This window comes from Eurosta solidaginis, chromosome 3 (genome assembly GCF_040869045.1).
Source record: "Eurosta solidaginis isolate ZX-2024a chromosome 3, ASM4086904v1, whole genome shotgun sequence".
Taxonomy (NCBI): domain Eukaryota; kingdom Metazoa; phylum Arthropoda; class Insecta; order Diptera; family Tephritidae; genus Eurosta; species Eurosta solidaginis.
The window spans coordinates 226761671-226788323 of record NC_090321.1 but is presented as its reverse complement, the minus strand read 5'-3'; the positions used below and the strand labels follow the sequence as shown (position 1 = coordinate 226788323).

General features: G+C 38.0%; 1 protein-coding gene across 5 annotated transcripts; it reads right to left on the bottom strand.

Moving 5' to 3' along the window:
* Positions 1 to 1463: 1463 nt before the first annotated feature.
* Hydr1 (phospholipase Hydr1) lies at positions 1464 to 24985 on the bottom strand. Of its 5 annotated transcripts, none has more exons than XM_067775350.1 (8): positions 24735 to 24985; positions 8580 to 8786; positions 7805 to 7974; positions 7388 to 7725; positions 7236 to 7322; positions 7047 to 7177; positions 4801 to 4966; positions 1464 to 2306 (listed from the first exon to the last, which is right to left on the bottom strand). In XM_067775350.1, the coding sequence occupies exons 2-8, from the start codon at positions 8682 to 8684 to the stop codon at positions 1990 to 1992; spliced, it is 1314 nt and encodes a 437-aa protein (XP_067631451.1). In that variant the 5' UTR covers positions 8685 to 8786; positions 24735 to 24985; the 3' UTR covers positions 1464 to 1989. The 5 variants fall into 5 exon arrangements, with proteins under 5 accessions (XP_067631451.1, XP_067631453.1, XP_067631454.1 ...); XM_067775352.1 differs by having other exon boundaries at positions 24749 to 24985; XM_067775353.1 differs by lacking the exon at positions 24735 to 24985 and adding an exon at positions 24553 to 24570.
* Between the last annotated feature and the right edge of the window lie 1668 nt (positions 24986 to 26653).

The window sequence follows — 26653 nt, the reverse complement described above, 5'->3', positions numbered from 1 at the left end:
AGAAGCGGTAAAGCTGGGTTTGATGGTGAATGAGGACAAAACGAAGTACCTGCTGTCATCGATCAAAGAGTCAGCGCATATGCGCCTTGGCAACCACGCTACTGTTGGCAGTCATAATTTCGAAATAGTAAAAGACTTCGTCTATTTGGGAACCAGCATCAACACTAGCAACAACATCAGCACTGAAATCCAGCGAAGAATCAATCTTGCCAATAAATGCTACTTTGGACTAGGTAGGCAATTGAAAAGTAAAGTCCTCTCTCGGCGAACCAAAATCATACTCTACAAGTCACTTATCGTACCCGTCCTGCTATATGCGGCAGAAGCATGGACCATGACAACAGATTTATGGACCTCTACGCGTTGGCGATGGCGAGTACCGAAGAAGATTTAATGATGAGCTGTACGAGCTATAAGCAGACATCAACATAGTCCAGCGAATTAAAACGCAGCGGTTGCGCTGGCTAGGCCATGTTATGCGAATGAAAGATGATGCTCCGGCCAAGAAAGTGCTTCTATCGGAGCCCGCCTATGAAAGCAGAGGTAGAGGGCGGCCCCCACTCCGTTGCAAGGACCAGGTGGAAAACGATTTAAACTCCCTTGGTGTGACCAATTGGCGCCGGTTGGCGGAGCCAAGGAGCGACTGGCGCGCCTATCTGTAACCGTTTAGACGGTTAAGCGCCAATTAAGTAAGTAAGTATATTTGGTGGTTAACCAAATATTTAAATATATATTTTTTAAAAATATTATGTTATTTATTTGAAGTATAAAAATTTATTTTTGTTTATTTTTGAGTTTAGATATTTTCCAACTAATTAGAATTTTCTTTTTTTTGAAGTTATTCAAAATTTTAAGTTAACACGAAAACTCAATTAAAATTATTTTAAAAATTAAAGTAAAGATTACAAAGTAGTTAACACTATATTTACTCCCCCTCCAAGAAAATTTGAAACAAACAAATTATTAATTAATATTAAAAGTAACCTTTTTTTGTTTTTTGTTGTTTAATGTATTTGTATTTAAATTAGTGTTAATAAGTATGTTTGCTGGTTTAAGTAAATCAATTGAAATATTTTTAATAGTATTTTTGTATTGAATTGTAAATGTTTTATTTTTCTTAGAGATATATCAACATTCAAGTTGATATTTAAAAAATCTTTTATTTTGATTTTGTTTTTAAAAATTTATATTTTGTTTATTTTTGAGTTTAGATATTTTCTAACTAATTAGAATTTTCTTTTTTTGAAGTTATTCAAAATTTTAAGTTAACACGAAAACTCAATTAAAATTATTTTAAAAGTTAAAGTAAAGAGTACAAAGTAGTTAACACTATATTTAGCACTCTTTAAATAATTGTTATCTATATGTACGAAAGCAGCGAAATTTCATAATTTTGTTATCGCGTAAATCGAGAATAGGTCAGAAGGATCGTTGGTAGGATCGCCAGATATAGAAAATAAAAATTTTCTATATAATTTTGAATAATTTATTTAAACTTTATTTTTTTTTTAAAAGATATTTTTGATTACTCAAAATATTTTAAATTTTTTGATAATTAAAAAATAACTTATATAATAAGAATAAATTTAAAATATAACAAGTATATTTGTTATAAGTAGATAACTCTACAGTAAGTACTCGTGAAATGTTTAATATTTTTGTTTCTATATTTATTTAAATGCCCTAATAACACTTAACAATTTAGGTACACTACATAAATAGTTTAACAAGTAATTTAAGACGATTCAAATTCAACAAAATAAAAACATATTGCGAATATACATATATCTTTCGCTGTTATATGCTCGTCGTTTTAATTTAGAATATGTTTTTACTAATCACATTTTTTTTGCAACCAAATTTTCCTCGAGCCGGAGTAGCACCACAACCTCCTGACGTTTTGATCCAATTGTCAGCTGCTCAATCATCGTAGCTTCAATTAGCACTTCGTTCGTTGTCGACATTATCGACAAACAATAAATGTTCCAACTACATATCCATAAATTTTTCGACCAGTTCTTCTGTGCTCAGCAATGTTTTATTTCCATAGGAAATCGCCTGCGGTATGGGTGCTTGTAAAGGTGCAATTTTTTTGGAATCAAAACGTCGATGTAACTCAGCGCGAGTGCGCTCAAAATGACCATCCTCATCGAATAGCGCCTTCGTAAAGAACTCAGCAAAAAGGCGATCCATATACTGCTCTTTGGGGGAGGGCCACCATCCTTCTAGGAAACCGATATGTCCACCACGAGCTGTCACAACAATCGCCACATGAGTACATTCTTCGGCAGCTTTGATGGGAATAGCTGAAATATTTAAAAAAAAAATCAGAGAGGAAAAGTCTGTACGAATAAAAATACTGTGACGAATATTAGCATCACTAAGCGATACTAGCATCACTAAGCCGATACTAAGCAACCACTCCCTATGTACGTGAACAAATCAATGATCATTTATACACATATGTACATACAAGGCAGCGGAGAGATACTCACAAACGCATGTTCTCATCAGCCGAAGTAGTACTCACGTATACACACGCATATGGCTACAAACTACAAATATACATGTATATCGCTGTTAACCAAGTAAGAGATTCTAGAAGGTGAAACGTCTAGACTTTGGTAAAAATATGCGAATGAAGCAACGGAGAGTATAAAAGCAGCGCAAGCTGAGTAATCAGTAATCCGTTTGATTTGAACACGCTATCAGTTGCGAAGTGAAGTATAATTGTACTACTCCCAAAGTTGTCTAATAAAGACCATTTTGCAATACAGAATATTGGAGTGATTTATTCAACAGTTTAGCGATTCGAGCGTTAGCAGAAAATTTAAGCTAAGCGGAATTTTCCCAAAATTCGTTACAATACGAATATGTATAACATGAATACGAATGCGAATACTAATTAATTGGATATGGATACGACAAACATAGTACCTGCTGTTATCAAGCAAAGAGTCGGCACATTTGCGCCTAGGCAACGATGACAGTCTCAAAATGGCAGCGATAATTTCGACATAGTAAATGACCAGCATTAACACAAACAACAACATCAGGTTTGAAATCAAGCGCAGAATCACTATTGCCAATGAATGCTACTTTAGACTCGATGGGCAATTAAAAAGTAAAGTCCTCTCGCAATCGAAATCATCCTCGACAACATCGGATGAAGAGGAGGAGTGTTCCAGAAAAAAATTCTTCGTAAGATATACGCATTGGCGACGGCGAGTACCGAAGAATAAATTATGCGCTGTACGAGCTTAACGAAGACATCAAGATAGTCCAGCGAATCAAAAAGCAGCGGCAACGCTGTTTAGGCTTAGGCTAAGAAAGTATCGGAGCTCGTCTATGGAAGCAGAGGACGCCACCCCCCCCCCCCCCCCCCCCCCTAAAAGGACTAGGTGGAAAACGACTTAAATTCCCCTAGTGTGACTAATTGGCGCCAGTTAACCCAGCGAAGAAGCGAATGGCACACCTTGTTTGACGACCATCACCGTAAACGGTTGAGAGCCAATTAAGTAAGTAAAATGAAACCCAAAAGAGACATCTGCCTATTATAACTGTTGTTGTTGTTGTAGCGATAAGGACACTCCCCGAAGGTCTTGGGGAGTGTTGTCGATGTTGATGGTCCTTCGCCGGATACAGATCCGGTACGTTCCGGTACCAAGCCCTACCATCTCGGGCCCGATTTGTTATGACCACATGCGACCTTCTAGGCCATACCGCCCTCCCACCCCCTAGATCCATGAGGAGTTCGGGGTCGCCAGAGCCTCGGTTGTTAATGTAATAGGATTCGCCACGGATAGGTGAGGTTAACAATTGGGTTTAGAAGGGTTGCGCTACACAACCCCTTGGACCTATTTGCTATTTTAGTCGCCTCTTACGACAGGCATACCTACCGCGGGTATATTCTAACCCCCTAACCCGCTGGGACTATTATAACTTATATACACTAGGAACTCTGCTTCGGAAGTCTTTCAATGCAGAGCGTTCACGTGAGATTTGAGCTTGATACAGAGCTAAAAAGCTCACCGGATGATGGCTGGAACTACTACAAATAGAAATACGAAAACAAATTGAATAGCATTATACTTGAAGAGTGCACTGCGAGATTAGATTTCTCATTTTGTTCACAACACTTCATTCAATCCCAGATCATTAAAAAAATCCAGAATTGTATTCAAAGTTGCGGCTGCAGAGTGAAATACTGTTGGGGGAAACTCAGCTTTATCTCGGGCTTCAATTGAACAGCGCCCTTTCTCAGAATTTGTTGTTGAGTGTTTTTCAATAAAATTTTGAGATAGGACGTTTTTTGCAAACAAACTTTAAGATAGTGTTTCCTTCAAACAAGTTCTGAGGTAGAGTATTTTCGAGCTATCAGTTGAGAGTGAATTGTGTTTTCGGAGGTCAATTCTTCACAGTCAATGGGACTCTGAATCTCGGTGGTAAATTGATACAGCGCCGTATCAATGAATATGTCTACCATTTTTGGCACGGTAGAGCAGTTTTTACTTCAAAGTGCTAGATTTGATCTTATTACCTGACGCTGCTTCAGAGAAACACCCTTTGGAACTCGTCGGTATAATGATGTTGAACTTTTATATGGAGTGCGGGCTTCAGGTTCTTGTGAAAAGGCAAACGTGGTATTAGAAATTTGCAAACAAATATTCTCCGGCCGAATGCAAATACGGATACGAATATGAAAAAGAATTCGAAGACAAATGGGGATTTGAGATATAAAATAGAATGAGAATACGAATGAGATGAAAGTCGAATAATAAAATGTTGGCAAATTCTTACCGTCTAGTGGCTGGAATGGATCATCGGCAGCACTTAGACATAGCAATGGTACCGATATGTAATGTAATTTGTTATGTAACGTTGCATCGCTGTAATAATCATCGACATGGGCATAACCGAATTGCTTCGAGGTAAAGAGGGCATCGAACTCTTTGATAGTTTTACACTGTAAAAAATAACATTTATGGGCCGTGTTACATACTAATTTCTTCTTTATCGAAAAGTTTGGTAAATTAAAAACCAATTCTTCCAAAAAAGGAACTTCGAAAATATTTTTCTTTGACTCGAAACTCGTGAATTTTGTATGAAAGGCATCAGGGATCTCTTTGGTGGTCTTATAGTATAAATGGATGTAATCGAATGGGGCTATTAGAAAAACAATATGATAACAAGTATAATCCTCAGGTGCAGCTGCTGCGAAAGAGGTATTGAATTTAAATTCTATCCGTGCGGCATGAACCCCGATTGTCTAATGTCCGGTGAGTACCACAACTAAAATGAATCTGTGAATAATTTTGCAATGGCAGTTCTTGCAGATGATACCCTTGATTCGTTTCAGGCTGCTTCGCTCCCCGCAACATCAAACGCAGATTTACGGAACACAGTCTCGACAGCCCGAAGAGCCGCTTTGTTATCGGAGAAGAGTGCTACCTATTTAACGGTACTATTTGTAATGATTTACATGCACATAGATAGAGAAAATCTCGGATGTTGAAAGACACTCGCTGAGTCGGTAAGACGCACCGAAAAGAGCAGAGGCCGTCAGTTTTGATGCAAAAGCTGTCATGGAGGAGGCATTAAAAATACGCTTAGGCGCCTTTCCAGAGGTCCAGCTCGTAAGGCATAGATACACCTTTGGTGCCGTTTGCCTTGATAAAGTGATCGATCAGTGGCATAACACATTTGAAGCCTCTAATTGGGATGATCTTATCGCCCCTGTGATCGCACCACAGCCATATCGTGTAAATTTCCCTAGCCAACTATTCATGTAGGTCACGTTCGCTGCTATCCACCAGATCAGTGTTCCCGCCTTAACCGGGATATCTACTTTTAGCCTGGCATTATTTTGCAGACTTACATCGTCCACCCAGCTCGTTCAACTCTATGCTCTATGTTATCCTCCCGTTTAGCTATGGTCATATATATACAGGTCTGCAACTAGGCATAAGAATTCTTATAGCCGTTGTAGCAGGGGCAACCCTCGTCTATACATACTGTGTTATGCCCTTTTAACATTAGCATGTAATTTCCTTACAGCAAGGGCGTCCTGCCACACACTGCAGACTTTGTGGTATATTTTTTCTCACAATGTAAACTAAATATCTTGAGAAATATCCACCGAAGAGGCTTGATATTGGGAATGGTAATAGAGCAATGAGAAAGTACTTGGCGAATTTGGTATCATGCCACTGCTAGAAAAACGGGGTAACTACTCCAAGTATTTGACGCTATCAGAAGGCGTTAGTCTTGACCATTATGAGCAGGTTAGTTGAAACTTGGGATTTTCATACTGATGGTGAAGTGAAGATCAGTAGTTTGGTATGGGAGGGGTATCGCTATATCCTGGTCAGTAGATTCACAGACGTTCTATTTTACTGATTCCTCTTTCGATAAAACTTCACGAGCTTGAAAAGGGATATGACTGTTGTTGTTGTTGTAGCAGTACTTCACCCCATCCAATAGGTGTGACCCATCACAAATTGTCATCAATATCCTCTAACGGGAGTCCAAGGAAACTTGCTGTTTCAACAGGGGTGGACCATAATGAGAGGGGTGTTAGAGGCGGTTGTTACACATTACAATTGAAGAGATGGTTGGTGTCATATGGGGACACATTGCAAGCGGGGCATACATTTTGTATGTCGGGGTTGATTCTGGATAGGAAAAGTTTAACCTGTTACATTATCCAGATCGAAGTTGAGCTAGAGTGACTCGCGTTTCCCTGGGAAGTGTGCGTTCCTCTTCTGCAAGGTTATTGATCTTTGAGTACAGGATTCACCGGGCAATTCCTGACAAAAAGATCCGACGCTTGTTTGTGGAGTTCACTGAGGACCTGCTTGTGTTTTTTGGCTTCATACGGCTGTGTTCTCAGGTGCCGTATTTCCGCATAATGCTTACGGAAATGACTCCTTAAGCCCCTGGGCGGTGTTGGCTCATCAATCAGATGTCTGTTGGGATGTGACTTTTTGGTCCTATTATAAATCGATTCCAGTTCCTTAATTCATATTCCACCTTCGCTAACTTACGGACAAAATACGATCCAAATCAATATCCTGATCTTTATAAATTTGACACTTTTCGAGAGTACGACAAAGACTGCTGGCCAAATGACGTCCTAGCAAGCTATTAAGTATAGGTTTTTCTATGCTGGCGGTACCTGCAAAAACAAATATTTTTTAAAGGTATGTATTAAATAAAGTAAAACATCCTACAACCCTTATGAACATCCCATGGTACCGAAATTATTTTTGCAGCCGATAAATATTGACGAGCCTCATCGCTATGGCGGACAAGATAATTTCCTAAAAAAGGAAAAATTTCTTTCGGTGCATGCCGATGCTGTAAATATTGCGTAATTTAAATTTACCTAAAATTAAGCCGCCCATTGAAATGCCAGTGGCCCCTAGTTTGCATTGTGCTGGTAGGGTTTTATGTACATGTCGCACAACTTCCGAGAGATCTTCACAGTTGGAGGCGCAGTAAAGACGAGGCGTCTTCAATTCAATGCCACCTAGGCCACGATTATTAAATACAACAACACGCATACCAGCATTTATAGCTGCTCTAACCAAACATTTGATGTATTCGGCTTGTGATGCACCAGTTAAGCCTGGTAAAATTATAATACAGGGTGCATTATCACTGCAATTCTCCACTAACCAATCCAAAGCGACTTCGCCACCATCATTTAATGTAAGTATTTCTCTGTGTGTAGAAATATTAATGTAATTAAAATGGTTATGTATTTTTTTTATAAAAATTATTAGTATATTTTGTAAATTACCTTTTATAATTAATATTTGGTAAAATTTGAGATCGTAATAAACTAGCAAATACGGTTTGTGCACGACTCTCGACGCACCAAAATGTGGGCCAAAACTTCATTTCAAGCGTTGTCACTTTACATTGTAGGAACTCTTTGAATGGGCCATCAGCACAAACAAGTATTGGACGCTATTCAAGAAAAATATTTTAAAGTTTTCTATAATACCGTCTTCACACAGAAACTTAATCGAATGACCATTCTATTTAATGAAATAATCAAGTTACCCTTTTCATACAGGGAACATCTGCTTCATTAAGCGAACATCTGTCAGCAACCCCAAAAAAAATATTTCGTTTTTAAATCAGCCGTTTTTTTCTTAACAATCAATATAAAATGCATGCGCAACTACCCATAAATGTTGCACCTAACCAAATATGTGCCTATTTTCGAAAAAGCCATATTATCTTTTGCAGCAAATGCAGCGAATATTAAATTTTGAATTTTTCTTCTTTTTCTATTTTTTGTAAAATATTGAAAATAATCTATTTTTGGTTGTTATTTTTGTTACATTGACAATAAAATTCGAAGCGCCAAGCAAAACGGACTAGATTTCTCATTCGATTAGGCATTCAATAAAGCAATAACGAGATAATTAAGATTTTGTATTTTGTATGGAAGATTGAGTTCAATTAGGGCTTTAATGTAGTAAACTTGACTAATTATTTCATTAAGACTCTGTGTGAAACTGGCATAAGCCTTTTATTATGAAATTATAACGGTATTATGCACTCACCTTAACGACTTGTATGAAATAATAGACAACGTAGGCGCTAAGCGCTAAAGCCAATACATGCCAACGTGGAATATTCGATAAATAACAGTACAGTGAGTAGAGCATTGAGCATTTGTTTTTTTTTTTTTTTTTTTTGTTCTTATTTTTGTTGTAGAAAATGACTAGTAAGTTTGCACTCAATTTTGGAAACTTGAATTTATACTTTTTCTAGGTAATAGAGAAGAGAAAGCAAACGGAATAAACACATTTTTATATATTTTCCTGGAGTAGGTATCCGGCAGACTTTGTTCTGCCCTAAAATTCGTTTCACTATCAGCCCAATTCTAAACGAAAATTCGGTGCGAGTTCTTTCCTTGTGAGTTTTTTCACTTCTCCCTTTCCTCCTAATCTGAACAATGTTCGAAAAACCGGAAACCGGTTACGGGAGAAAAGTAGGTATTATGAATGTGAGTAAGAGGTAGATTTCTCTGCCATTTCTTAGGAGATTTTTCACTTGTTAAGTTAAAGGGAATGCATCAAAATAATTAAAGGAAATTGGTTCTTTTAAGAAAGAACTTATTTGTACAAATTTGTGCTAAAATATGTACATTTTAAGTCGAAAAGTATATCATAGGCAACGGAAGAGCTCTTGGTATATTTGATGCAGCCATCCAAAAATTGTGCAAGGATTTTTTAAGAAGGCTTAAATAGATTTTGGCATATGACGAAAGACGAATTCAACTCGACTTGGCCGCCAGAAAATTGCTTTGCTGAATGGAAGAAGACAACTCCAGCGGATTTGTGTTATCCCGCCGTCTGCTTCTTCTTATGCTCCTTTGTCAATGTTGCTGTGGCACCAAGTTATTACTAATTTTAGTCAATACCATATGAAATGCAATATTGTGTATTGTTCATATTTTATTTCTAAATTTTAAACAAACTCGCAGCAATAATTAAACTTTTCAATTTCTTAAACAAAAATAGAAATGAGCAACAAAATTTCAATTGGCAAAACAGCTGACTTCGAAAATTCGAAATTCCTATTCCCCAACTATTCTTCTCCCTAGGAGAACAAAATTGGAGGAATTTTTCCGCAGGAATAAAAAAATCCGCGAGAACAAAATTCCGCGAGAATATTTAGAATTGGTCTGTACACATCTCAAAAGTGAGCCTCGCTTCCCCTCTTCACTCTCTATCCCATTCTCTTCTACTTTATATTCCATTTTTCTTCTTATTCGTGTCCATCCTTTATTCCATTTATTTTACTCTTGCTCGTGAACCCACTACCACTCCAACTACCGTTCCCACTCCTACTTCCACTTCCGCCCACATTTCACATTTCACTCCCACAAACGCTCCCATTCCCACTCCCACATCAACTCCTAATCCCACTCCCACTACCACATCGACTTCCACTCCCACTCCCTCTACCTCTCTCACTTCATTTTCCCAATATATGGGATCTCCATACTAAATATGGAATACCTCTTTCACCTGGGCGGCCGTTTCAATATCTATGTTTCTATAAACCACTACAAATCTATAGGACACTAACACAGGTACAATTGTGATTCGAGGTGTTGATAAGCGCATTGCAAAGCTTTATAGCTTCAGAGCTTCCGCAACACAATTGTCAACCTCACCTACGCGAGGGGAAACCTATTACAAATATTAATGTATGATACACATATTGACCAGGCGAGGCTCTGGCGACTCCAAACTCCTCATCGATCTAGGAGTGGTGGGATGAACTAGATCGTTTAATGTGGTCATATTAATCGTTCCCGAGATAATCGGGCTAGTACTTCAATGCTGCTTGTTACCGTAACGTACCAGATCTTTTTATATCCAGGAAAGGACCATCAACATCGATAACATTCCCCAAAACCTTCGGAGAGTGTATTTACAAGAGATTCACTTTTTAAAATCGTATTCACCTTCACATATAAGGTATATATAGATAATTGAGATGTTCCCCGCCCGACGATATTTCTCTTTGTGGTGTTTCTACTTTCGCAGTAAACAGACGTTTTTGTATACTGTTGCTTCAGTAAAAATAAATGTTTGAATATTCTTCCCTCTTCCTCCTCTTCTTCATGTTTTGTCCCTGTCTTTCCTCTGTATCTTCCCCCTTTCACTTTCCCGATTTTTCTCTTTCCTACTCCCACTTAATTCCTCTTTCCCAAGCTCCATCGATTTTTCTTCATCTCCTTCCCTTCTGTATATTCCTCTCCCTCCTATTTTCGCACTTTTTTCCTTTTTATCTTCATTTCCTACTCCCACTTCCTTTCATCTTCCTCGACCTCCCTATTTTTCTTTCCCTTACCCCTCTTCTTCTCCCATCTTCAGTTCCCACTTCCATCTCTTATTTTAGCTTCTCTCTTTTTCATCCTATGGCTTCTTGTATAACTCTCCCTTCCCCTCTCTTTTCTTTACTTTTCTTTACGAAACTGACGCTGCTATGATTTTTGAAATTGGTTCATTCAAACTTGAGTTATAAAGAAAGATTTCGCATTCCATTTTTTATATAAGATTAACCTACTTGAAAGGCTGCCTAAATAACTAATTTCAAGTAAATTGAAAAATCCTGGTCTACTTTCCGGAAGAAGAACCAATTTACTAAGTTTCAAGAAAGTCGCAGCACAAATAGAATTTTTTCGAATAGGTCGGCCACTGATTCACTTCCCGGAGAAAAAAGTTTTTCAAACATGAACTTGGTCGAAGAGGCACCCCTGTACAGAATTTAAGGCAAATCACACTATGAGGTCGATTTTTGGGAAGAGGTCGGTCCTTGGTTCACATTCCGGAAAAAAAATTACAAGGAAGAACCCAGTCAAGGATGTAGCCCTGGGCCAAATTTCAAGCGAATTGCACCATAAATACGATTTTTTAGAATAGGTCGTCTCGTCCCTTTGAGGTTGATACATTTTTCTTTCTTACAATTCATATGAAGGAAAGTGTACATGTCGAAACTCATACTTTCTGAACAGGCTGTGGTCCACTTTCCGGAATGAACAATTTCTGAAATATTAACGCAGCCAAAGAGAAGCCCTGTACCGTACCTCAAGCAAAATGCACCATAAATTAGATTTTTTGTATTAAGTCGGTCCTTGGTCCACTATCCGGAAAGAAGTCAATCAAGGAGGTCACCCTGCTTCGAAGAAATCGCAGCATACATTTTTTTGTTAGAATAGGTCGGTTCACTTCGCGAAACGATAAGAAAGAAAACAAACCCAATTGTAAAATTAAAGCATCCTCAAATCCCCATGAACACACACACAAAATTTCATCAAAATGGGTGCAGTTGTTTACGAGTAATTCAGTCACAAGCACAAGTACAGAAGAAATATAAATATTAACAACGTTTTCTTTTCTGAAAATAATGTCGCCCTGTTGGTTCTTCGCAACTCTCTCATGAGTATGTGTGTACATTTCACAAAATATTTTTCACTGAATAAAAGATAAGGAGTCACATTTCCCACAAATTGAGCCATTTTGCATAGCGTCGGTGTGAAAGTTTAAAAACCCTGGTTTCCGTGTTATTTATGGCCTGGTTTTTCAGTGCGAGTTTAATTTACTGCTTATCTCTGTTTAAGCGGCCGAAGTGGCAGGGTTAAACTCTAAGCAACTTTAACTGGAGTTTAAACTCGCACTGAAAAACCGGGCCTAAATGGCAAAACTTCAAGTTCCATGGAGGATCTCTTAGAATTAAAATTAAGAAATCCGCCTCCGGCGAAAAACAATCCAACCCAGAAAGTATTCTTTCCGGCGCGCGTATTTTGAAGCAAAGGAAGTAACAGACCTCCACTGACTTAGGAGGAACAGTTGGAGTATGACTTGATCTCGGTAGGCGCAAATTATTGACGTAGGCATTCAAACGCCTGTCTGTATATATGTTTGCATTGCATTTCCGTTTTCTGGCACTTTTTCAGTTTATTAAGAAAGTTCTATATAAAAGGATATTTACATATAAACTGGATGTTCGGGAATCGATTTCTTAGCCTTGAAGTATGTTTAAGCTTACAATAGTTGTGTTAGCTTAATGTGACTTTGATTTTTGTCCAATTATATTTATTGTTCTTTCATTCTTTTTTTCAACTTACTTTAATTAGTATTTTTTATAGACTTGTTAACAGCTTTCAGATGTTTCTAATGAAAAATGTATGAATTAAGTATTCTTAAATGCGCACAATTTAACCGCTAAGCTAGCAGGTGAGAAAATAAACGAAAAACAGTTTGGACCCCAAATGACTAATACCAAAAATTAAAACAAACGATGTTTGCTTGTGCTTAACTGACCCCCGACTAGCTTTTGTTTTGTCATGTTTTTATCTTTTGATTAATATTTTATGTTAAGCATTTTAGTGTTCTGTATGTGCTCAAAGTGCAAATCTAAAATCTTTTTTCAGGGATCGTAACACCTATAATTATTTATAATTAAAGTAAAATTCAAAAAATTCAAAATCGAGTCATTATTCGATAGTCTGTATAATACGGAACTCATTTGTGTACTTCTTTTGAAGGTAGAATTGCGTCTTTATACCTACATATATGGCACTACTTTATTTTCTCTGTATTTTCTCTTATATTTTTTGTCGCCGTAAACTATATTCCAAAAAAACTAACGAAATACAAGAAAAATACAACCTAGTTCATTAAAAACAAACGAGCCAGTTTCTATTTCGGTAGTTTTTTTGACATTCGGCCGTTTGGTCCTTATTTTTTCTGACACATCAAAATTTTGTTTTAATTTGATGATTTCGTGCATAAAAAAAAACTAAAATCAACTTTCTTATGAAAAAAGTGAACCACCAGAGACCGAGATAATTTTCCCGTGTTAAATATTGTAAATGAGGTTGAATGCATGTGTATTTGTGATAAAAGCAAGAGATTGGAAATAGATCTATGGGTTTCATGAACACTTATTATGTACTTTAAAATTTAGACACTTTGGCGCAAAAACACATTAACGAAAATATTCCATGATATAGATGGTTTTCAAGTTGAAGAACAACGTTTGAGAAAAAGGTGAGAGAATATTTATTTTCAAATGAATAATAATGCTGAATATCAAACATTTAATGATTATTTGCCATTATTTTCTATTTTTAATGATTACTTTCAATTGATTAAAAAAATAATCAAAAAAAAACATCGTGATTTTTTACGATTATTGAAAGAAATAAAAAAAAATCGAAAGTAATCAAAAAAGGCCTTTTAAATTAATTTTTATTATTTTTTTTTTCTTTTTTCCGCTTTGTTCAGAGCACGGGATGGTTTCTTAATTAAGATTTTGTATTTTGTATGGAAGATTGAGTTCAATTAGGGCTTTAATGTAGTAAACTTGACTAATTATTTCATTAAGACTCTGTGTGAAACTGGCATAAGCCTTTTATTATGAAATTATAACGGTATTATGCACTCACCTTAACGACATCGTGATTTTTTACGATTATTGAAAGAAATAAAAAAAAATCGAAAGTAATCAAAAAAGGCCTTTTAAATTAATTTTTATTATTTTTTTTTTCTTTTTTCCGCTTTGTTCAGAGCACGGGATGGTTTCTACATACAAGTGCATTTTAAGGTGCAATAGTAAATCGTTAGCGCTTATCTAGGCGTATAGATACTTGCAAAGTATAGGGCGAATAGTATATGAGCGTAGATATAAACATTAACCTGGGTCGATTTGTATGGACGAAAGTTAACCGATATCTCGCCATCGATTTTTCGATAGGATTTGGGCTCAGGAAAAAGAGTTCCACTACGCATATCCAAAAAAATAATTTTCGAGCCTGCGAAAAAAAATGGCGAAAGGGTCAATTTTTCGACCAAAACACTTCCCAAAACCCAAGAAAATTATTTTTTTCAAAAAACTGTTATCGCCAACGTTTTTACAACAGTTTTTTGAAAAAAAAAATATTTTTTGGGTTTTGGGGAGTGTTTTGGTCGAAAAATTGACCCTTTCGCCATTTTTTTTTTCGCAGGCTCGAAAATTATTTTTTTGGGTATGCGTAGTGGAACTTTTTTTTTCTGAGCCCAAATCCTATCGAAAAAATCGATGGCGCGATATTGGTTAATAAATCGACCTAGTCTAATAAACATATTCATATACACATGTGAATACACTCATTATATAAAATAATAACGATCCTCTATGGTTTCATCCTTAAGTCTAGCCAATTTTGTTATATCCAAAATTAATATCCTAGGCGTAATCATAAGGAATTAAATAATGTTAACCTAATGTCACAATAACACTTATACTTCGCAACCAATAGCGTTCTTAAATCACACTGATTGCCCATGCCTCAGCTGGTGCTGCTTTTATACTCTTCGGTTTCCTCGTTTGCATATTTCTAGGCGTTTCTCTTTCTAGAATTTACTACTTGTTTACAAGCTATACACTACAGTTGCACGTTTATAGCTTGTCGCATAGCAATATGCGCGATGATTGCATACTTTTGTGAGTATCTCAGAAATATGCATGTGTTTGTGCGTATCTCTCCGCTGCTTGTATGTGCATATGTGTAGACATAATGATTAATTTGTTTATGTACATACTAGTGACTGCTTAGTATCGGCTTAGAGATGATAGTATCCCTTAGTGTTGCTAATATTCGTCACAATATTGTTTTGTCGTATAACAATACGTACTCCCGCAAAGTATTCGTCGGATACATTTATAGACAAGATTTGAATATGATGGTAACGTGGTGTGATGGTAGCGTGCTCCGCCTGCCACACCGTATGCCCTGGGTTCACACCCCGGGCAAAGCAACATCAAAATTTTAGAAATAAGGTTTTTCCATTCGAAGAAAACTTTTCTAAACGAGGTCGCCCTTCGGCAGTGTTTGGCAAGCGCTCCGGATGTATTTCTGCCATGAAAAGCTCTCAGTGAAAACTCATCTGACTTGCAGATGCCGTTCGGAGTCGGCATAAAACATGTAGGTCCCGTCCGGCCAATTTGTAGGGAAAATCAAGAGGATCACGACGCAAATTGGAAGAGAAGCTCGGCCTTAGATCTCTTCGGAGGTTATCGCGCCTTGCATTTATTTTTTTAAGGGATACTATCATCTCTAAGCCGATGCTAAGCAGTGACTTGTATGCACATCAATAATTCAATCAGCAACGCACAACCACATGCATAAATCTGAGATACTCCCGAAAGTATGCAATGGTTGTGTTAGTGTCGCTCACACATACAAACACATGCAGATATCTTATCTGAGATGCTCCCAAAAGTATGCAATTATAATTGTGTTCACACATACACGCGCATATGAGAAGCTATAAAAGTAGTAATTTTATAGCTGATGGCCAACTAGTAGATTCTGGAAATGGAAGCTCCTAGAAGATGCGAACGAGAAATCACAGAGTATGAAAGGCCGCAACAGTAGAGGCACGACAATCAGTTTCATTTAAGCAAGCTATTTATTCAACAGTTTAGCGATACGAACGTTAGTAGAAGGTTGCGAATAAGAGGATTTGCAGTAAATTCGTTACAATTGGTGTCAGAAGAGGAATTGTTGAATAAATTCCAGAGCTGCAGAGCACAACAAGGACAAGGCGAAGTTAAGTGAATTAAGGATCCAGCAACTGAAAAAGGAGTTGGAGAACCGTGGATTGAATACAACCGGCAATAAGATCGAACTTCAAGCACGGCTACGAGAGGTATTAGAGTTGGAAGGAATTAATGTAGACGAGTATGTCTTTTATCCTGAAGTGGAAGAGCCAACGAATAAAGCGAAATCAAAAGTACCTGCGAGAGAAGAAACACGTATTTCAGAAATGTCGACACATAAAATCCAAGATGGAAACTCACCTGGCAGAACAGAAAACGTATATATCATCACAGATGGAATCCCAGGAGAACCGTATAACGTCCAAGATTGAAGCACAAGGAACACGTTTCATCTAGTAATACTGATCTTCCAAATGACATCACGGCATGGACGCAGGGGCTAGAGGAAGCCTATCAGAGTAAGGCAAAACAACTGCTCCTAAAGTACGCGAACATATTTGACCAGGATGGTTCCAAACCAGGCCGCACCAACGTTGTGAAACATCAAATTGATACTGGAGATGCGAGGCCGATCCGTCAAGCTCCACGTAGTGTTTCACTGGCGAAGCGGGAAGTTGTGAGTCAAATCATACAAGAAATGAGCGACAGCGGCGTCATCGAACCATCAGCTAGTCCATGGAGCTCACCGGTAGTACTTGTAAAGAATAAGGATGGAAAAATGAGGTTTTGCGTGGACTACCGGAAGTTGAATGACGTTACGAAAAAGGATAGCTACCCATTGCCAAGAATTGACGACACTCTGGACTCGCTATCTGGTATGAAATGGTTTTCCACACTGGACTTGAAAAGCGGCTACTGGCAAGTTGAGAAGAAGGAGGAAGATAAAGAGAAAACAGCCTTCAGTGTCGGTGATGGTCTTTGGCAATTTACAGTGATGCCTTTTGGACTTTGTAATGCACCAGCTACTTTTGAGAGACTCATGGTCCAGGTACTGAAAGGACTACATTGGAAAACATGCTTGGTGTACCTGGACAATATCATCGTATTGGGCAAGAACTTTGATGAACATCTTAAGATCTTGGAGGAAGTTTTCCAGAGAATAGCTGGCCTTGGTCTGACGTTAAGTCCCAAAAAGTGTGCGCTGTTTAAAAAGGAAGTAAATTATTTGGGTCACAGGTTAATGCGACACAATTAAAAATGTCCCTCTCAGAAAACATTCGGCATCAATTTTTTCAATTTCTAGCGAAATACTCGCCACAAAATAACGAGTGACGGCTCCTATTGTATTTATTCTCTTTGCCAAAAGTATGCAATTATAATTGTGTTCACACATAAACGCGCATATGAGAAGCTATAAACGTAGTAATTTTATAGCTGATGGCCAACTAGTAGATTCTGGAAATGGAAGCGCCTAGAAGATGCGCCGCAACAGTAGAGGCACGACAATCAGTTTCATTTAAGCAAGCTATTGGTTGTGAAGTATCAGTGTTATTGTGAAGTTCTTTAATAAAGGCCAATTTGCATTATTAAATATTGGAGTTATTTATTTAACAGTTTAGCGATACCAACGTTAGTAGAAGGTTGCGAATAAGAGGATTTGCAGTAAATTCGTTACAATATGTACCTAGTATATGCCTAGATAAGCCCTCACGATATACTGCTACATGCACCAATGTATTTGTATGTACAAAACAATCAGTGCATAGCCATAACGTAATCCAAAATAGTGGATATATTTATTTTGGATATAACAAAATTGAATATACTTAAAGATTAAACCATAGAGGATCGTTGCTTAATGAAAGCTTTTGGACACCAACCTATTGTGGCGAATATTAGCAGAAAGGATGCAAGGGTGGATCAAGCCATTGCGCACTACTGTTGTGAAACGTCAAAACAATACGGATTATGCAAAGCCAAACCATCAAGCTTAAGTTCTTTGGAGTAGTCCATTGACCATACAGCAGAGTGTGAGTCAACAAACCAGGATAATGAGTAGTAAGATGAAACACAGATACCACAAGAACAACAATTCGGAAGGTTTCCTGGAGGGAGATTTGGTAGTGTTATACAACCATCACCGGCGGAAAGGTGTTCCATCAAAATGTCAGTGTAGCTGGGAAAGCCCGTACAAAGTTGTGAAGTAGATCAGTGATGTCGTCTACCGCATACAAACAATTGGGTAACCTCGAAATAAAAGGGTGATTCATTTGGAGAGACTAGATGCGGTTGGATCGAGTAATTTGTCTGATGGGGACGATCAGACTTAGGTGGAGGACAGTGTGGAGAATATTAGCATTTCGGTTCATCACTATGCTGCTACTAAATAAATGCACAACAGAAATAAAGCAAGCAGCCACACATTTGTACATGTAAACATAAAAGCTGACAGCGAAGAGAATATTTCACAGACATATGTGTAGCCGACAGCTAAGAGCAGAAGTTGTTACTCACACATACATACGGATATAGCTAGAAGAAAAACATATATAGCTAAATAACCAGGCATGAGATACAATTGTTCTAGAAGGCATGTTCGTGAAACGTTTAGACTTTAGGAGAAATGGGCGAACGAGGTAACCGAGTGTATAAAAGCAAGCTAAGGGGTCAGATATCAGTTTGATTTTAACACGCTGTAGTGAAGTACGCGATAATTGTAAAGTACTACTCCCAAAGGAGATAAATAAAGAACGTTTTGTAATACTGAATATCTGAGTTATTTATTCGACAGTTCAGAGATTCGAACTTTAACAGAAGCTGCCAAATAATCAGAATAATCGTAATACTATGAATCGAACATTTTTTTACATATTGTCTGGGCAATTAGACAAGTCGCCGTTTTCGATTCCACATTATTTTATATAGTGAGTGTAGCAAATTATTCACATGTGTATATGAATAGGGGGACTCATTAAAGCATATAAGTTTATAATGTGTAAAATTATATCGATTTACACACGCTGTTATAAGAACGCACCTAGTAATATTCGTGATAAACTTAATTGTGGTTCAGCTGTATGAGTTTTGAGTTTACCGCGTTTGCACCATGAAATGTGCGCGTAAATTTATCCAAATTGTGTAAAAGATTTTTATACTCAGTTGAGCAGAGCTCACAGAGTATATTAACTTTGATTGGATAACGGTTGGTTGTACAGGTATAAAGGAATCGAGATAGATATAGACTTCCATATATCAAAATCATCAGTATCGAAAAAAAATTCGATTGAGCCATGTCCGTCCGTCCGTTAACACGATAACTTGAGTAAATTTTGAGGTATCTTGATGAAATTTAGTATGTAGGTTCCTGGGCACTCATCTCAGGTCGCTATTTAAAATGAACGATATCGGACTATAACCACGCCCACTTTTTCGATATCGAAAATTTCGAAAAATCGAAAAAGTGCGATAATTCATTACCAAATACGGATAAAGCTATGAAACTTGGTAGGTGAGTAAAACTTATGACGCAGAATAGAAAAGTAGTAAAATTTTGGACAATGGGCGTGGCACCGCCCACTTTTATAAGAAGGTAATTTAGAAGTTTTGCAAGCTGTAATTTGGCAGTCGTTGAAGATATCATGATGAAATTTGGCAGGAACGTTACTCTTATTACTATATGTGTGCTTAATAAAAAGTAGCAAAATCGGAGAACGACCACGCCCACTTTTAAAAAAAAAATTTTTTTAAAGTCAAATTTTAAAATAAAAGTTAATATCTTTACAGTATATAAGTAGATTATGTCAACATTCAACTCCAGTAATGATATGGTGCAACAAAATTCAAAAATAAAAGAAATTTTCAAAATGGGCGTGGCTCCGACCTTTTTCATTTAATTTGTCTAGGATACTTTTAATGCCATATGTCGAACAAAACATTACCAATCTTTGTGAAATTTGGTAGAGGCTTAGATTCTAGGACGATAACTGTTTTCTGTTAAAAAGGGCGAAATCGGTTGAAGCCACGCCCAGTTTTTATACAAGTCGACCGTCTGTCCTTCCGCTCGGCCGTTAACACGATAACTTGAGCAAAAATCGATATATTTTTACAAAACTCAGTTCACGTACTTCTCTGAACTCACTTTATATTGGTATAAAAATGGCCGAAATCCAACTATGACCACGCCCACTTTTTCGATATCGAAAATTACTAAAAGTGAAAAAAATGCCATAATAATATACCAAATACGAAAAAAGGAATGAAACATGGTAATTGGATTGGTCTATTGACGCAAAATATAACTTTGGAAAAAAATTTTGTAAAATGGGTGTGACACCTACCATATTAAGTAGAAGAAAATGAAAAAGTTTTGCAGGGCGAAATCAAAAGCCCTTGGAATCTTGGAAGGATAACTGTTCGTGGTATTACATATATAAATAAATTAGCGGTACCCGGCAGGTGAAAACGCGTCTACCTATAGAACTAAGGCCCACTCCCTTTTAAAATACTCATTATCACATTTCGTTTCATACCCATACTGTACAAACGCATTTTAGAGTCAACCCTGGTCCACCTTTATGGCGATATCGCGAAAAGGCGTCCACCTATAGAACTAAGGCCCACTCCCTTTTAAAATACTCATAAACACCTTTCAGTTGATTCCCATATGGTACAAACGCATTCTAGAGTCACCCCTGGTCCACCTTTATGGCGATATCTCGAAAAGGCGTTCACCTATGTAACATAAGGTCAACGGCCAAAAGGTCAATTGACGCTATGTCCACTTCAGATGGTTGTCGAATCAATTGGCCTTATGACAAAATCAAATAGTCATAAGGTTAATTGACTTTATGACACACCTTAATATAACTTTATGGCCATTTAGGAAATTTCCCTCATTAACCATATGACCATTTTGGGAAAAAGACACAAGCAAAAAACCTCCTCAGGATTGGTTAGACATTTAGTTGAATATGTTTTTCTTATTTCAAAGGAATCCTCAGCGGCCCATCTTTTAATCCGATTTAGCGTTGTAATGAAATCAAAATTAGAAGAAGTAGCGCTGCATTCCAAAAATTTTGATTAAAAAATCGCCCAATTCTTCATTTTCTTTATAGTTTAACTTAAATGAGTTCTTCTTTTCTCAGAGAGAGCCTCATTGGCACCACTTTTTATCCGATATTTCACTAGAATGGGGCCAAAATATAAGTAAAGGAGCGTCGTAACCGAAAATTTAAAAAAAAAAAAATCGTTTCATTCGACTGAGCAAAGTAATAGCGTAAACAATAAAACTTTACTGTAACTCAAAAGTTTTTAACAAAAAAAGTTGGCTTTATGACGAACACTAGGCGGTTTCGTACTATACGATTTAAGAGAGGTATCAAAATGCTCCATAAATGACATAAACAGGTTTAAAAAACTAACAAAATGCTTCGAGTTAAAATAAAGTCATTGTATAATAGGTTAATATATATACATGATAACTAATTGGTTGCAGTACATCAAAATGCCGCCTAGGGCGCTCTTTGGCGCGGTCGCGCCGGCCGGGCAGCACAGCAACCAACCAGTTGCCTTTATGACCATTACGGCATAGTAGGATGGTAATAATGTCAATAATTGTTTATATTGTAATCATTTGATGTCATTGAAGTGGTCATAAGGTCAATGACGTTATGGCCGTCATCCCTCCTGACATGCTGTCACCCCTCCTCTTGAAGTTATCTTGCTAATATTTTATGCAAATGCTGAGGTTTGTATGTATGCCTTTTTGGATGTATTTTGCCTAATGATGCAAAACTGACTTCACGAACTTGTATGAAATTTATCACTTGGATAATTTATGACCTGAGTCCATTTCCGGGAACTATAGCTATTCCCTAAAAAAAAAAAATATGGGTATGTACGTCCCACCAAAAACGGTGAATTTTATTCAGCAGACTACAAGATTACAAGGTTGATTCGTAATATTATCATTAATTAGGGCTTCAGCTTAGGATATTTTGACCGTCTGTCTCTCCCAACTCCTCGGCTTCCGAATACCGGCGCCGATAGAAATATCTACATTTTGAGCCAGAACGTCTTCTTTCATTCTTATAGTGTAACCTAGCCAGCAAAAACTTTTGTCTTTTATTTGTTGCACTCTGTCCATCTCTGCGTAAAACTCATACAGGTTTTTGTTTGTCAAGACTAGATTTTACTTTTCAACCGCCTACTCAGTCCAAAGTAGCCATTGGGTGGCAAGTGTTTTCGATGTTATTGCTAGTTTTCATAAAAACGATGATCTTTACCGTTTCGAATTTATATTTGTCAGCGATGACGTTGCTTCCAGCGCGAATGCGTCTTTTGTTATATACCTACCCGCGCCGTTTTCACAACGACCCTGATCAAAGAACGCTAAAGCAACGACGGCAGGCAGAACACCATTTTCTGAATGTGCGCACTCTATGAGGTCTAAATATGAATTCCAGAAGCTGAGCACGGAAAAGAGGTTTTCCAGAATACTGAGCTGCATGAAATGGATTCATATCGGGCAGTGAGCCGTCAACACTGCAATCACCATTGAGAGATTGATATTAGTGAACCCTTTTAATTCTGCTGATCACTTTTGATCCACAAATGGTCAGGCAAATCTCGACACTTGGCTAAGTTAACCCGAGTTCACCTTTACAGCAACAAACTGCAAATGACCAGCTGTATTTCAAAGCCACTATTGGCATCCAATGTATCATCTCGAGCTAATAGATGCAAACTCTTTGCGACCCCTGGGAAGTTCGGGCACTTCCGATCACACTCCACCGCCTGACTGCCCGAGTACATGTTAAACTTCTTATCCAATCCTTGATGGCTATGACTTCCGCTGGGAAGACGCTGCGATGGTCGGACAGCCTTTACTTCGGATTGGCTCCGAGTTCCTGACAGAATACTCTCTCACCGGTTCCATCCAGTTTGATAACCAGGCCCTTGCCCCAAAAGCGTTCCTAGTCCCTCTCCTCCTTTGAATGGGGACATAGCCGAAGCTTGATTGTCGATTGTCCATAAATCTATATTCCACGCTTCGAAGCGTAGTTGGAGCCGGGGCTGGGACTGCACTCCCAAAAATATGCCCGGTTATATGTTTAACATTTTATTCAAAGCCATACGGAGCATCCCCTAACGAGGATTGTTAGGATATAGCAGCCGATGCGTCTGAGATCTTAGAGTAGTTCGTTTACGATAACGACCCAGAAGAGGGAAAGCGAAACACCTCCTGCGACATGTCCTTTCTGACCCCTCTCTGAGCCTATCATCCAACTCCGCTGTGACAGTCCTACCGCCCAACAGTTTGTTGATAAATGGGTCCAGATAGAATTCGACCTACAACACTTAAAGTTTTCTCGATAGCGGCTGCCGGACATTGTTCAAAGCTTCTTCGCCGCGAAGAAAGGCATCCAAATGCGACGGAAATTAAGTAAAATTGTTACTATGCATTGCTGTGCACTACTACAAAAGTCGAGTTTTTTGGAATGGATACAAGTTTTTTTCAACTAACTTTTTTTTATTACTAGGCTCCAGCTTGGCAGCCATAGTACACGCAGATTTCATTAAGAACTCTATCAATATATTCTAGCTCAGTGTCCTAGCTTTCTTCTTCCCTTCTACAGACCAAACTGCCTTACCGATATTTGGGCCGAAGGTCGCCAGATCTTCAGTTCTTCAGTACTGCTTAGGTATTTATCTAAACTTAATAAATTAACAAGGGAGTTAAGCGCTCTGTCATGATCCATACTCTGATTCAAAAACAAACCAACATTTGTCCGCCGGTGAAAAGTTCTTAACTACCAAAAATATTATAAAGATAAAAATCAATAGCGCTCTATTTTCGTAAGGAATACATACATACATACGTAAGTATATAACGATTATTTTCAAATTACAGTTGTTGTGCACTTTTATTTAATATTCAGATTGGGTTAAAATTCATTTCGATAGATAAGTTCGTATATGTGTGTTTGTACTCTAGTGACGTTTATTTATGTAGAACCGTGGAGCCGGATCCAAATATCCGGGTTATTTCAACAACTGACGGGCTCGGATTTTACAAGAGTATACGCGTCAGTCATTCCAGTCATCCCTATTTAACGGTAACTGACATAATTGGAAGCACCAAGGGAGGTCAAGTCTTTCGCCAACTGTCCCTTACAGTTGGGCAGTTGGCGAAAGACTAGACCTCCCTTGCGAACTGTCCCTTCCATCTCAGTGGAGATGCCCCCAGCGGGGTAGGGGGTCAGAATATACCCGCGGTAGGTATGCCTGTCGTAAGAGGCGACTAAAATACCAGATTCAAGGGGCTGTGTAGCGCAACCCTTCAGGTTGCGGGCGCAATATATAGCTTCTCCAATCCCAATTGTCAACCTCACCTATCCGCAGCGAATCCTGTTTCACTAACAGGCTCTGGCGACCCCAAGCTCCTAATGGAACTTGGGGTGGGGAGGGATGGATGGCCTAGAAGGTTTAATGTGGTCATATAAATTGTTCCCGAGATGGTCGGGGTAGTACCTTAATGGTGCTTTGTTATCGGAACGTACCGGATCTACATATATCCGGCAAAGGAACATCGCTAACAGTTCCCAAAACCTTCGCGGAGTGTCTCTGTCGTTAATACAACAACAACAACAACCCATAGTCGCACATCACTTATGTACCTATTAACAATATTTTTATGGTTTCACTACTTCTACCTTTATCAACAAACATTTTAAGTTATGTAATTGTAGAAAACCCGTTCATGGATCATATTTTTTTTTTTTTTTCAATAAAAACATGAAATTTTTTCACAAATTTTGCTTTGATTTTATAAAGAATTCAATGCACTTTTAAAATAAATATAGAACATTAGCAAAGCGTTCGAGGACAAAACTTATCGCCACACACGTATACTAGATGTAATGGAATAATTGAATACGCCGTCGAGCGCTTGAAGCTTCACGAATGCCGCAACACCACTGACTAACGGTTGTGGTAGCATTAATCTTTGACTTGTTAATCGGCTTGCTCTTTCAACAAATTTGACACAGAGCCAACTGAGTAACCCAACCACCCACTCAATCTCAATGCTTTCTAAGAGCAAATAAAGGGTGATCCAATTCATGCTCTTGGATATCGCCCCATGTGGGAAGTTGTTTACCAGTTGTGACCAGATGGGTTATGTTAGGTTCGATGAAATGGTAACAGGCCAAAGAAGGATCTGCCAAACAATAACGTCTGACATATTTATATTTTAACGAATTTTTGTGTTATGATATTGTTCCGAAATCAGGATACGGCTAACTTCGCATGTGGATATGGCTTTCGGTTATTCAAAGGCAGCTGGCTAAGCTCATTCGACATTAAAAACGTGCTGGGCAATTGCATGTCATGGTCTTCTCATCATCATGCGCCATCGCGGTTTAGATCTTCTCCAGTATCAGGTTAAAGAATTGCTTTGTACCAAAGGTCAATGTTAATCCTTACGCAGCTGGTGGTGTTGCTCAATGCCATTTGGTAAGCTTCTCAGAGAATTTAAATTCCGACATAAATAGCACAATACAAGTCACTCCTTTTAGTCAAAAGCTTATTCGGAATCGACGAAAAGATGGTGCTGATCGACTCTCTTTTCGTGAGTCTACCCATGAATATCTGACCGATTAGATGTTTACTAGGTATAAAGCCTCACTAGAAAATCTCCTCACCACATCACCACACCGAAAGTCCTGGATTCAAAGCCCGGAACAGGCAGCACTAAAATCTTGAGAAGTGTTTACAATTAGATTACATTTTTCTAAACGGGGACGCTCCTCGGCAGTGATTTGGCAAACACTTCGAGTGCATTTCTTTCGGTTGTGTCATCTCCACCGCTATCAAGGAGTATTTGCTTCCATTTTATTCGATCTATAACCCGCCATATGCCATCTTTTCTTATAGAATAAGGGTAATGGAGGGTTCTGCCAGCATTCTTAACTTCATACTGCTTTATGGCTGCAATAACTGGTACAAAAATGTATTTGATACAATCCCGCCATGGCGAAAGCCGCATCGTTTAGGCGGAGGTGCAACAATTTTTCTACATTCGAATTGAGCCACCCTATATTTATATAGGTATGTCATATTGCAAGAGAATTTAAATCAAACCATTTTGCACTAACTGACTTCTTGAGGCATGCACATTTGTATTAAAAAGCTCTTCTGTATTTAATATTTGAGAGCAAAGTATATTCGGATGTTAATTCACGTGCTGGTCTAGGCAGCACGTGCCCGTTACTCTTACATGACGTTACATACATACATATGTTTTTTTTTTTTTGTGTAGAAACCTTTCCGTTTGGCTTAATATTTGCAGCTCTGTCTCTGCAATTTGCCACAAGTTTAAATAAATTTTTTGACAAGGAAAACGACAATATAATGCATTTGTAGGAGAAACTATTTTCGTAGGTCATGGTCATGAGTCGAAAGAAGAAAATGTCAAAGGCAGATACCGACGCATGGTGGGTAGTAGGTACCAACCAATAGAACCAAACCCCTCAACGAGTTTCTTCTACTCTTCAACCACAGTCGAGTTTAAAAATAGCAACAACTCGGAAGGATATCTAACCAAGGACGATCAAGTCTATAAGTCATCGTC

Coding starts and splice junctions, on each gene's coding strand:
- Hydr1 (XM_067775350.1), bottom strand. CDS start 8,684: ATGCTCTACTCACTGTACTGTTATTTATCGAATATTCCACGTTGGCAT. Junction 7,726..7,804: donor CCAAATATTAATTATAAAAG/GTAATTTACAAA, acceptor TTCTACACACAG/AGAAATACTTACATTAAATG. Junction 2,307..4,800: donor TCCATTCCAGCCACTAGACG/GTAAGAATTTGC, acceptor TAAATATTTCAG/CTATTCCCATCAAAGCTGCC.